The sequence below is a fragment of the Halichoerus grypus genome, chromosome 3 (genome assembly GCF_964656455.1).
Source record: "Halichoerus grypus chromosome 3, mHalGry1.hap1.1, whole genome shotgun sequence".
Lineage (NCBI taxonomy): Eukaryota > Metazoa > Chordata > Mammalia > Carnivora > Phocidae > Halichoerus > Halichoerus grypus.
In genome coordinates, this window is record NC_135714.1 from 169087543 (window position 1) to 169101209 (window position 13667).

The 13667-nt window shown below is 42.5% G+C and overlaps 1 protein-coding gene across 4 annotated transcripts in view; it reads left to right on the top strand.

The window, feature by feature from the left end:
* Window positions 1-380: 380 nt before the first annotated feature.
* The window catches only part of INTS10 (integrator complex subunit 10), a 39692-nt gene continuing 26405 nt past the window's right edge, over window positions 381-13667 (top strand). For 2 of the 4 annotated variants that reach the window (XM_036102370.2, XM_036102372.2), the window contains exons 1-9: window positions 381-622; window positions 1207-1274; window positions 2501-2604; window positions 3318-3457; window positions 7415-7496; window positions 8646-8786; window positions 9417-9588; window positions 10023-10192; window positions 11146-11279. In XM_036102370.2, the coding sequence (XP_035958263.1) occupies window positions 494-622; window positions 1207-1274; window positions 2501-2604; window positions 3318-3457; window positions 7415-7496; window positions 8646-8786; window positions 9417-9588; window positions 10023-10192; window positions 11146-11279 (1140 nt within the window). In that variant the 5' untranslated portion in view covers window positions 381-493. Of the gene's footprint in view, window positions 623-1206; window positions 1275-2500; window positions 2605-3317; window positions 3458-7414; window positions 7497-8645; window positions 8787-9416; window positions 9589-10022; window positions 10193-11145; window positions 11280-13667 lie in introns of those variants that run through there. The other 2 variants (XM_036102373.2, XM_036102374.2) reach the window with 2 other exon arrangements.

Sequence of the window (13667 nt, forward strand, 5' to 3'; positions counted from 1 at the left end):
GGGCCGAGGGAGCTCTGCGCGCTCCTTCTCGCCGCCTTCTAGGCCGCTCTCTGCCTTTTCCTCTCAAACTTCTTCCCAGCCTGGTCCGGGATACCAGACTCGAGGACACCCACGGACCGCCCTTCCGCAGACCTCCCGGAGAGGGATGGAAGAACCCGCCGCGGCGGCTCGGCGATTCCGGGCTCTCGCGCATGCTCCCTGACTGGACGAGAGTCACGCTGGAGCCCGCAAGAGTGGGAATCCACTTCTCCACATTTTGCAGGTGACCTGGAAAAGTCGGTACCACAACACGAGGTCCTCAAAGGAGGAAGGGGCCGGACGGTTACTGAGAGCTGACCGGAGGAGGCTGCTCGCAAAACCCGGAAAACTCTTCCGGATTAGCCAACCTCGACATGCGCAGAAGCCTCCCCCGCGGCGGCGGCGGCGGCGGCTGTGTCTCCAGAGCCGGAAGGTAAAGGACTTCAGCTGCCCGCGGCCTGACGCCTCCTGGGTCATGTCGGCCCAGGGTGACTGCGAGTTCCTGGTGCAGCGAGCCCGGGAGCTGGTGCAGCAGGACCTGTGGGCAGCCAAGGCTTGGCTGATCACAGCCCGCAGCCTCTACCCCGCCGACTTTAACATCCAGGTGAGGTCAGGCCCGTGCACGCGGCTGCCTCCGCGGAGGTGTGAGCACTTCGCCGCACCGGGGCTGCCCTGGCCGCCAGCTCTTCCCGCCTTGGAGGGGCCGGCCGCCTCCAGTCCGGCCCGCCCCGCACCCTCTCTTCCCACTCTCGCCACCTCCTCCGCCCCGCTCACCGACACCCCTCACACGCCCCCTCTCCCGCGAGGCCGGCACCTGGAGACACAGCGGACCCCGCTCGAGGTCCGGGTGGCTGGAGGCGTGGGGGTGTTTTGCTGCTCGGTGGCCGGGACGGCACCGCATCGCCCCTGGGAAAGGCCGTTCTCGCTCGTTCATCATCATGGCAGCCATTTGTTTAGTGCCTGCTACTTTTGAGACAGTATTCCTCCATTCTTGGGTACCGAAGGATTGTAAGTGAGCTCGAGGGTCGCACTCGTAAGCCCCGTGGCTCTGTGCCACCAGGTGATGCTTTGCTATCAGGCCCTCCCGGGTTGGGAGTGCTGAGTGAAGGCCAGCTAGCGCTGCGGGCGGTGAGCTAGGACCAAGCCCCGGGCGGAGGTTGTGACCCTCTGGGCTGATATGTGTTTCAGTATGAGATGTACACCATTGAGCGGAATGCCGAGAGGACCGCCACCGCCGGGAGACTGCTGTACGACATGTGAGTTCAACCTGCACCGCCCGGGATCTCTCGTGAGATTTTGTCTGTGTGTGGAAGTGGGAGTTGGGGGAGGATCGTCAAGTTCATCTGCATCTCTGGTATCTAAAGCTTACTTAGTCTTACGGCTAGGCCTTCAGTTAACTGCTGACATGCCTTCTGCAGAGAAGTCTTCTTATATTTTATTCTTGTGAAAACTTTTCTTCACAATAATTTATTTTGCTTCAGAAATAATACGTGCTCTTTGCAGTTCAGACAATACTGAAGTGTAGAGAATAACAAGTGCAAGTCCCTCCAACTCAACCAGTTAAGTTTTGTGTGTCTGCGTATACACAAATGTACTGTGTAGATGTGTACACAGTACAATACATGAAGGTTGGTTTTTGTGGGGAAGGGTTACAAAAGTGAAATCATGCTACATACCTCACACTGCAGCTTGCTTTCTTCACCCCCGGCCATGGAGGGATGCCTTTATTTTTCAGTATGTAGAGCTCTTCTTTTGCATATTTGCATAGCATTTCATAATACTGGTGGACATTGAGGTAGTTTCCAATTATTTGAGATTATATTCAGAGTGTCAGTAAGCAATTTTGTACCCATATTTTAGTGTTTTTCTATAGAGTAGATTCTTAAACATTGATTTTCACAGTCAAGGGTATACACAATACACTATCAAATTACTCTCCAAAAAATACTATTCCAATTTACATTTCTACTAGCAGTATATAAGAGTGCCCATTTCCCCACACATTTGCCAGCATTGGATATTATCAGTCTTTCTATCATATTTTAATTTTTGCCAGTGTGATAGAAAGTGGTATCTTACTATTTTTTAAAAATTTGTGTTCATTGTATTACTAATAAGACTGAGTATCTTTTCAAGGGTTCTCTTTGGCTGTATTCTTTCTGTGATTTGCCTTTGCCCACTTTTTCTTTTGGGTAGGTTTTTTTTTTTTCTTTTAGTTCTTTTTTCTTGTTGATATTTAGGAACGCTTTATATATTATGGTCATTTGTTTTTTCACTTATAAAAAACTCTAAAGACTTTTGTGATTAACTTCATTTTCCTTAGTTTTTATTTTTATATCTTTATTTTGGCTTGTTTCGGTACATCTACATATTCACTTGTAATAAAGAAAAATGTGTATTTCTCCATATGCTAATGTTCTTTTCTTTTTGTAATACTATATAGAATCTGACATTTTAATTTAATGCATTAATTTTAAAATAGGTTTGTGAATTTCCCAGATCAGCCGGTGGTGTGGAGAGAAATCAGCATTATTACATCAGCATTAAGGAACGATTCACAGGATAAACAAACCCAATTTTTAAGAAGTAAGAATGGAGTGATAACAAATGGTGTATAAATTACCGCTTCTGAAATACTAAGTTATATATAGTAATTTCACAGAAAATTCAACATCTGTGGTATTGGTACCCAAATGTGCGTTTGTTCTTGACAACTGAAGTCTATTCAAATGGTGTTACTTGGTCCCTTGAGCATTTGTATAGAAACCTCTAAGCTTCCTTAAAGGGTGTAGATTTATTACTTAGCCCAGGGAATTGAATATATTTTTAACAGATTTTATAGTGATCAGAAAGCATCTGTAGATTAGGCAGATCTCCACAAAACAGGAGAGAAACTTTTAGTGATTTATGACCTTTCTCATTAACTTTCACTCTGTGTTGGTTGCCATAGCCAATCAAAGATTTCAAATTCTGGATAAAAAAGTGGGTGGTTTAGGTCATTTCACCTTAAACAAATGCATCCTCTTTATCTCAGCCAACAAGCACTGTTGTGACCCTTCACCTACGCCCATTCTTGTCTTCTGGATCCAATAAGGCCTCCAAATGTTTTAGGGTCATTCAGCAAACATCTGTGTCCAATACCATCTGACCCAAAGGCCTTCTAGGTTGTAGGTAAAACTCAAACAGTGATTCTAAATGTAGTATTTACTGTTCTGTACATGAAAATGCCTTATTTCCACTTTAGCTTCGGGATTTTCTTTCTGAAAGAAATTTTTTAAAGTAAAATGTGTTATGTACAGGTTTATTTGAAACTCTCCCTGGTCGGGTCCAGTGCGAAATGTTACTAAAGGTTACGGAACAGTGCTTCAACACGTTGGAACGATCAGAAATGTTGCTTCTACTTTTGAGACGCTTCCCTGAAACAGTGGTGCAGCATGGGGTATGACTTAATCCTTTCCTTTTTGTCAAAAGAAAATAAAATCGATCACCACATTCATCAGTTGGGTTAGAAGCTATAATGTGTATTATTCTAAAGCAGAAATTCTGAAGAACACTAGGTAAGATTGAACTTAAATCAAGGAATCTTCATCAGTAAAGCTGAAAGGATGTCACTGTCCTCAAACTTTATAAATTTCCAGTGGAAGTAAGTTTCCCGTCAGTGTAAGGAAACAGTCACCAAGCTTTGACAGTGCTATTTATTTGCAATCTGTAAAGTACAGTAAAGTTTTGGGTTTTTTTAAATCCTATTCCAGAGGTGCCTGGGTGGCACAGTTGGTTGAGCGTCTGACTTTTGATTTCAGCTCACGTTGTGATCTCAGGGTGGTGAGACTGAGCCCCACGTCAGGCTCCCGGCTCAGCATAGAATCTGCTTGAGATTCTCTCTCCCTCCCTCTCCCTCTGTGCCCACCCTCCCCCGTGTGCACTCTCTCTCTTCAAATAAATAAATCTTAAAAAAAAATCCTATTACATTCTAATCAACAATGTTTGAATTTAACTGAGAGCCATAGTCTATCTCTTCACGGGCATGTTTTTCATGTGCTTTTCCCTCTATTCCTTTTATCTGTAATAATTATTGAGTGCTATTGGCAGGCATTAGTGTTAGGTATCTCCTTCCATACTCCCTGGACCCCTTGAGGTAGACAGTATCCCACTTTACAGATGAGGAAACTGAATCTTAAATATGTTCGTAACTTCCCATAGCTAGTAAGTGGGAGATTCAGGATTCAAATCATTAACTCTATTTTTTTTTCTTTCTTCTTTTTTTATTATGTTATGTTAATCACCATACATTACATCATTAGCTTTTGATGTAGTGTTCCATGATTCATTGTCTGCATATAACACCCAGTGCTCCATGCAGCACATGCCCTCTTTAATACCCATCACCAGGCTAACCCATCCTCCCACCCCCCTCCGCTCTAGAACCCTCAGTTTGTTTCTCAGAGTCCATAGTCTCTCATGGTTCGTTTCCCCCTCCAATTCCCCCCCTTCATTCTTCCCCTCCTGCTATCTTCTTCTTCTTTTTTTTTTTTTTTAACATATAATGTATTATTTGCTTCAGAGGTACAGATCTGTGATTCAACAGTCTTGCACACTTCACAGCGCTCACCATAGCACATACCCTCCCCAATGTCTTATCACTCAGCCACCCCATCCCTCCCATCCCCCACCACTCCAGCAACCCTCAGTTTGTTTCCTGAGATTAAGAATTCCTCATATCAGTGAGGTCATATGATACATGTCTTTCTCTGATTGACTTATTTCGCTCAGCATAATACCCTCCAGTTCCATCCACGTCGTTGCAAATGGCAAGATTTTATTCTTTTTGATGGCTGCATAACATTCCATTGTATATATATACCACATCTTCTTTATCCATTCATGTGTTGATGGACATCTTGGCTCTTTCCACAGTTTGGCTATTGTGGACATTGCTGCTATAAACATCGGGGTGCACGTACCCCTTTGGATCCCTACATTGTATCTTTGGGGTAAATACCCAGTAGTGCAATTGCTGGATCGTATGGTAGTCTATTTGCAACTTTTTGAAGAACCTCCATACTGTTTTCCAGAGTGGCTGCACCAGCTTGCATTCCCACCAACAGTGTAGGAGGGTTCCCCTTTTTCCACATCCCCGCCAACATCTGTCGTTTCCTGACTTGTTAATTTTAGCCATTCTGACTGGTGTGAGGTGGTATCTCATTGAGGTTTTGATTTGGATTTCCCTGATGCTGAGCGATGTTGAGCACTTTTTCATGTGTCTGTTGGCCATTTGGATGTCTTCTTTGGAAAAATGTCTGTTCATGTCTTCTGCCCATTTCTTGATTGGATCATTTGTTCTTTGGGTGTTGAGTTTAAGAAGTTCTTTATAGATTTTGGACACTAGCCCTTTATCTGATATGTCATTTGCAAATATCTTCTCCCACTCTGTCGGTTGTCTTTTGGTTTTGTTGACTGTTTCCTTTGCTGTGCAAAAGCTTTTTATGTTGATGAAGTCCCAATAGTTCATTTTTGCCCTTGCTTCCCTTGCCTTTGGCGATATTTCTAGGAAGAAGTTGCTGCGGCTGAGGTCGCAGAGGTTGCTGCCTGTGTTCTCCTTTAGGATGTTGATGGACTCCTGTCTCACATTTAGGTCTTTCAACCATTTTGAGTCTATTTTTGTGTGTGGTGTAAGGAAATGGTCCAGTTTCATTCTTCTGCATGTGGCTGTCCAATTTTCCCAACACCATTTGTTGAAGAGACTTTTTTCCATTGGACATTCTTTCCTGCTTTGTCGAAGATTAGTTGACCATAGAGTTGAGGGTCCATTTCTGGACTCTCTATTCTGTTCCATTGATCTATGTGCCTGTTTTTATGCCAGTACCATACTGTCTTGATGACGACAGCTTTGTAATAGAGCTGGAAGTCTGGAATTGTGATGCCGCCGGCTTTGCTTTTCTTTTTCAACATTCCTCTGGCTATTTGAGGTCTTTTCTGGTTCCATACAAATTTTAGGATTATTTGTTCCATTTCTTTGAAAAAAGTGGATGGTATTTTGACGGGGATTGCATTGAATGTGTAGGTTGCTCTAGGTAGCATTGACAATATTTGTTCTTCCAATCCATGAGCATGGAACGTTTTTCCATTCCTTTGTGTCTTCCTCAATTTCTTTCATGAGTATTTTATAGTTTTCTGAGTACAGATTCTTTTCAAATCATTAACTCTATTAATTCAAAGTCTGTTGTTTATTCTTACCCACACTATCTTTCAAGCTTCTGGCCCCAGTTAACCTTTTCTATACTTCCTTCTATTAGTTTCCTAGGGCTGCTGTAACAAAGTATCAGAAAACTGAGGGCTTAAAACAACCAAAATTTATTCCTTCACAGTTCTAGAAGCTGAAAGTCCAAAAGCAAGGTGCAGGCAGAGCCATGCTCCCTCTAAAGGCTCTAAGGAAAAATCCTTCCTGCCTCTTCCTGGCTTCTGGTGGTCACCAGCAATCTTTGTCATTCTTCCGCTTGCAGCTACATCATTCCAGTTTCCAGTTTCCGCCTCTGTTGTCACATGGCTTTCTTCCCTGTGTGTCTGTTCCTGTGTCTTTACATGACTGTGTAAGGATTGTAGTCATTGGATTTAGGGCTTGCCCTAACCCACTGTGCCCTCTTCTTAACTAATTGCATCTACAAAGACCTTACTTTTTTTATAAGATAAAATATATGTAGGGTCACATTCTGAGACTCTTGAGTGGACATGAATTTTGGGTGGATGCTATTCAACCCAATACATTCCTTGATCATTACTCAACTATTAGCTTTTTGAGTTTTATTATCTTTTCCATTGTTTTACCCCTCCCCTGTGCATCGCCAAGTGATCCCAAGGAAGATAATGCAGATGTCTGGGTGGATTTTGATAAGCCTGCTTTCTACTCTGCTAGGGAATACATGGTAGAAAGTAATGGAAAGGTGGCCTTAAAAGTCAAACAGTTGTGTCCAGCCTAGCCCAGGCTGAATGACTGGCTACTCCTGACAACTCTTAAAAGTGGTAAGGTTTGTCGACATAATACATTTTGATGTAGAGAATACAGTTTCTACATTTTGTAGAAAATCTCTACATCTCCTTTATCATTCTAACTAGTTCCAGTGCTTCCTTTAAGTTTCTGTAGACATTTTAACGTTTCAATTTTGCTAGTTCAGAGGAGAATAACCAAGACAAAGTAGTCAGTGGTCAGGTGAATTTGGGGTTTCCTTCTGAGCTGTGTTGCTGATATATTTTGTTTTCTAGTCCTTAAAATGAGAATATTTGTTTCTTGGGGAAGTTTGCATATACAAGCTGTTTGTTAAATTTAAAAAGCCATTTCTTTATGTAATTCTGACATCTTAAACTATAACACGTTTAAATGATTAACTGTATTTTGAAACAGGTTGGCCTTGGGGAAGCATTATTAGAGGCTGAAACTATTGAAGAACAAGAATCTCCTGTTAACTGCTTTAGAAAATTATTTGGTAAGAAAAATTGTATTTTGTATTAATTCCTTATGTAAGAATATGGCAGAGTAAGTATCATTTTAGGGGTAAGGTCATTTGTGGAAAGCAAAGGAACTTTTCATATTATGAAATTTAAATCCTTGTTTATTTTTTTAGTCCAAAAAGCATTTAAACAACTTCTAGGGACCCCTGGGTGGCTCAGTCAGTTAAGCGTCTCCCTTTGGCTCAGGTCATGATCCCAGGGTCCTGGGATTGAGTCCCGCATCAGGCTCCTTGCTCAGCAGGGATCCTCCTCCCTCTGCCTCTGCCCCTGCCCCTACTTGTGCGCACGCTCTCCCTCTTTCACTCACTCTCTGGCAAATAAATAAAATCTTATATAAAAAAAAATAAACAACTTCGGGGCGCCTGGGTAGCTCAGTTGTTGAGCGTCTGCCTTCAGCTCAGGTCATGATCCCAGAGTCCTGGGATCGAGCCCCACATCGGGCTCCCTGCTCAGCGGGAAGCCTGCTTCTCCCTTTCCCACTCCCCACTGCTTGTGTTCCCTCTCTCGCTGTGTCTCTCTCTGTCAAATAAATAAAGTCTTTTTTAAAAAAGATAAAAAAATAAACAACTTCTAAATTTTTATTACATAACATTTGATTCCTCTGAAAGAATATGTGTAATAATATATTCAAGTATGAGGCATAATAATAAACATCTGAACTGTCACCCAGTGTAAGAACTAGACCCTTACCCGTAATGTAAAATCTGCTTGTGTATTTCCTTGCTCACTCCATCCACTAGAGTCCCTGTGCACTGCAATTTTTAAATAAATGGGCCATAAAGGTATTTTCCCTATGTTTTTTTTTTTTTTTTTTTTATAGATTTTATTTATTTGACAGAGAGAGAGACAGCGAGAGAGGGAACACAAGCAGGGGGAGTGGGAGAGGGAGAAGTAGGCTTCCCGCTGCCGAGCAGGGAGCCTGATGCAGGGCTCGATCCCAGGACCCTGGGATCATGACCTGAGCCGAAGGCAGATGCTTAACCATCTGAGCCACCCAGGCGCCCCTTTCCCTATGTATTTTAGATACTACATAAAGTGAACTCTAAAATAAATTTTGTTTCTATCAGAATTGTAGGGTAGACAGACAACTTAATTATTTTTTTCTTATTTTTCCTCTTCAACAGTTTGTGATGTCCTTCCTCTAATAATTAACAACCATGATGTCCGATTGCCTGCCAATTTATTATATAAGTACTTGAACAAAGCAGCTGAATTTTATATCAATTATGTCACTAGGTCTACTCAAATAGAGAGTCAGCATCAAGGTAAGTGAGAATACCCTACAATTTTATTTATACAGACTTTAGTAAATTGCAAACTCAAAAATCCCTCATGGTTCTGATTATTCTCTGGATGCGTACCAAGATGGTTCCTGGAAAAAAATACTGCAGGTAAGAAATAAGACTTTTCTGGAACCAGTTTTACATTTTGAAACAGTCAGCTTGCTGAACCATAATGTTAGGGTCCTGAGCTTCATACATGTACCACAGCTCAAAGGTCATTTCTTGCTATACCAGTAGCCAGTTGTGGGTCCTTCAACAAAACACATAATGTGTTGGGATTCTGTGCTCTTGCCTTTTATATATATATATTTTTAAAGATTTTATTTATTTATTTGACAGAGAGAGACACAGCGAGAGAGGGAACACAAGCAGGTGGAGTGGGAGAGGGAGAAGCAGGCTTCCCGCGGAGCAGGGAGCCCGATGCAGGTCTCGATTCCAGGACTCTGGCATCGTGACCTGAGCCAAAGGCAGACGCTTAACAACTGAGCCACCCAGGCGCCCCTGTGCTCTTGCCTTTTGAATGGGGATTCAGACTTTGTCTTTCTCTGTCAAGTACTATATACATAGTAAATAGCAAGATTAATTATAGGATTCTTTTTTCTCATTTCCCAGGTGCCCAAGAAGCATCTGATTTAATGTCACCTAGCAAACGGAGCTCTCAGAAGTACATAATAGAAGGGCTGACTGAAAAATCATCCCAGATAGTGGACCCTTGGGAGAGGTTGTTTAAGATTTTAAATGTTGTTGGAATGAGATGTGAATGGCAGATGGATAAAGGAAGACGGTAAAAAATTGTTCATTTCTAGAATTGCTTAGCAAGCCTCCTGATACTGTAATCTCAGGATCTTTAAAAACAAAAACACTTTCTTAAGAAGCATATAATGTATAGATATACTTTTCTTTGGTCAACTTCTATAACCTTGGTATTTATGCAAAAGAGGGTGGTTTTTCACTTTATTAAAAGATTCCCAATGGAAGTATGAACTTGTAAGATGCTGTTGAGCTTGAAGCACTCTTTGGCATTCAGAGGAAAGAGTAGCTACTTTGTCATGTCTATGTCCTGAAATAGTGGTCTGATCACTGCTGTAATTCAGAAGGGGAATTACCCATGCCTCCAGCTACATTTGGTAAATGTCACGCTTCTTTTGGGGCTTTTCTCTAGGCGTTTTGCTGATAAGCCGAATAATTAAATACTTTTTATCATCCTTCATCTTTCAGAAGCTATGGTGATATTTTGCATAGAATGAAGGATCTCTGCAGATACATGAACAACTTTGATAATGAAGCTCATGCAAAATATAAAAACCAAGTGGTTTATTCCACTATGTTGGTCTTCTTTAAGAATGCATTCCAGTATGTCAACAGCATACAACCATCTCTATTCCAAGGTTGGTTAAAGAATTCTAGAGTCTCCCAAAATACTGGCTTTAGCTGGGGTGATGAAGGTGATGAAAATGTTTACCTTAACATTGTTCTTGGATCCAAATCATTGTGGGGTGACACCAGTGCTTTTTTTAAGTTGTTGGTAGTTTTTATGTAAGTACGTTTTCATTTAAAATTTCTATGTCGGGGTGCCTGGGTGGCTCAGTTGGTCAAGTGTCCAACTGTTGATCTGCGCTCAGGTCTTAATCTCATGGTTGTGAGATCGAGCCACGCATTTGGGCTCCACGCTGGGCATGGAGCCCACTTGATTAATTAATTAATTAAATTTCTATTTTAAAGGATGTAGTGGTACTGTGAAACTAAATACAGATATTTAGTGCCTCTATTTTGAAAAAGCAGCAGATGTAGCAAAGTACTGAAGTAGATTTCACAAAGGCTTTGCATTAGACAAAGATTTTTTTTAAATAACATTTTTGCATATAAATTGTAAAAAATGTGAAAAATAGAAAGGTAAAAGAATGAAATCACCTACCCATCCAATACAATACAGCTTTCATTTTTGTGTATTACCTTATAGTCTTTCATATATTTAGATTTTGTTTGGAATTTATAGCTGTAAGATATTATACATATAACTTCGTAGTCTTGAGTTTTTGGCTAATATTATGATTCATGATCACTATGAAAAATTTGTAGATACATAAGAACAAATATAGAGAAGGAACTTTCACTTGTAATCTGTCATTGAGGAAGAACCTTTATTAATAATCTCGTGTATATCTGTACAGTCTTTTTTCCTATTCATGTATACTTGTTTGTCTGCCTAACTGGGATCACACTGAACATACTTTTTAATGACCTGTATTTTCAAACGACAGCTGAGTAAACTTCCACCTGATATTAAGTTTTATTTTCCTTGCCGCATTTTTAAGTGTTGGTGTTTTCCCCCCATCCATAGGTCCTAATGCCCCAAGCCAAGTTCCACTGGTTCTTCTTGAGGATGTATCAAATGTGTATGGTGATGTAGAAATTGATCGTAACAAACATATACATAAAAAGAGGAAACTAGCTGAGGGAAGAGAAAAAACCATGGTAATCTTTTCAGATATGATTATTAACAGATTATGTGTTTGTGGTTTGCTGGAAATGAATGTAAAATACAGCTTTGGAGCTAAATTGATAAAGCTTAGGTCTTTTAATTATAATTAATGTAAATGAGCAGTTCTCAACTGGAGGTGATTTTGCTCCCCAGGGACATTTGGCAGTGTCTGAGGACACTTTTTGATTTCCACGGCTTGGTGGGGAGGAGTTGCTGTGAGTGTCTCCCATGTAGAGGCCAGGATGCTGTGAACAGTGCTACAGTGCACGGGACAGCCCCACAACAAAGAGTTGTCCAGCTCAAAAGGCCGATGTTGAGAAAGCCTGGTATAAGTTAGTTCTACCTGTCGTGACTGAATGGCATCAATTAAAGGTAAAAAAGCAGAGCCAGGTGAACTACATTGAACATCTAGGCAGCGTGCTGTGCTGAGCCCTGGCCTCAGAATGGAAAGGGCCGAGGTGTTCTGGCTAGGAAGTCATTACAAGCCAAGGGGAGATGTTGGAAAGGTTTCATGGAGGAGGTCAGCATTTGAAATCAGCCTTGAAGGATGTAGCAGTTTTGTCATTTGGAATTGGAGGGTGGATTTTGTGAAGAGAAGACAGTTTGCACAAAGATGTGGAAGGCCAGAGAACATGAAGAACCATTGGTCTTCTGATGGGACCAAGCAGCAGGCCTGGGCAGAACAAGTGATTTCTAAACTTATTTTAAAGCAGAGGATTCCTTTCAGTGATAGCTTTCGTGGAGGCCCAGCCTGTAACAATATGACAGTGGGGGTGCTCTAGGTCAGGAATCAGCAAACTTTTTCTGTGAAGGGCCAGGAAATAGTGTAGGCTTTACAGGCCCAACGGTCTCTGTTGCAGCTACTCAGCTCTGCTGTTACAGTACAAAAAATAGCCATAGACAGTAGTAAACAAATGAGGTGGCCATGTTCTAGTAAAACTTTATTTACAAACACAGGATCTGGTCTGCAGGTCATAGTTGGCTAACCCCTGCTCCAGGTGAAATACCACAGGGGAGCCAAGAGTCTCACCCACTTTCTGTCCCCTCTCCTCTCCTCCTGTCAGTCCCCTTACCGCTTCTTCAGCCCCTGAGTTACATTCACTAGACCCGGGCGTGAGGAGAGAGATGTGCCTTAAAATCAGTTCCATCTGATGTCCTTGTAAATTGTACTGTATAATATAGAATGGAGCAGGGAAGACGAAGACTTTCTGAAGGCTTCTGAGGTTATTAAACCTTCTGATAAACTCATTTGTTTCCTCCCACAGAAAAATGCACACATGCACGATTTCACAAATAATTTCCAAGGTTGAAAGATGCTTTGAAATCCAGGAATGAATCCCAGGTTGAGAACTCTGCTAACCAGGCTTTCCCAGGTGCTCTCTGATTCATGTTTTAAAAAGATCACTAAGGCTGCTGGGTAGCTCCTCCTTCTCTCCTGACATTCCCAGGTGGGGTCACTCATTAGCTCTCCCTTCTGGTTTCCGTGAGTGTGTGGTTTATCCAGGTACTTCACATTAAGACCACAGACACCCTTCTTGCCGTGTGGATAATAGGTCATCCAATACTAGTTTTAACTCAAAGCAGTGACATGTCCCATACAAATCAGTATAAATAACGTGGCTCCATCCGTCTGTTTCTCTCCATCCCCACCACCTGCTCCCTGTCCAAGCCATCCCAGTCTTTCATACGTCATCAGGGATGTCCTCTTGTCTCCCTGCTTGCACCCTTGCTCCCTACCATCTCTTCTCTACCCAGCAGCTTTAGTGAGGTTTTTAAGACCTGAATCAGACATCACTCCCCGGCTTTACTACCTCCAGTGTCTTCCCGTCATGCTCTTCACATTGGCTTCAAAGCCGTTGCTGAGCAAGCCTTTGCGTGCCCCAGACACGCTGGCCTCTCTGCACCTCCCGCGCTCTGAGCCCCTGTCTGCCCCTGGATCTCTACCCCCGAGCTGTGCCCTGAGGTTGGAGTACGTCTCTCTGCCAGGCTGTGTCCTTGTCACAGCTCTCAGCGTGGACATTTCTCCCTCTGAGGCCTCCTCGAAATACCCATCCAGTTTTCTCTATTAGTCTATTTTAATTCTGCATAGCCCTTATTGCTATTTTCTTGTTTCTTCATTTGCGAGTCCAGCCATGTCTGTGTCTCCCTCTTAGTTCTGTACAAGCTCTGTGGGGCCAAGGACATTGTCCGTCTTGTACCCTGGACATCTGGACAGTGCCTGAGCCACAGCTGGTGAATGAGTGAACGCCCACTCTTCCCTCAGCCTTGTCGTCCGGGCCATGGCATAGCTGTTTAAACCCTGTGGCTCTCTGGTTCATCCTGTTTCTCCCCTCTCATGTGTCATCTAGCAGGCCCTGCTCTCATACTCTGGCCCTCCAACC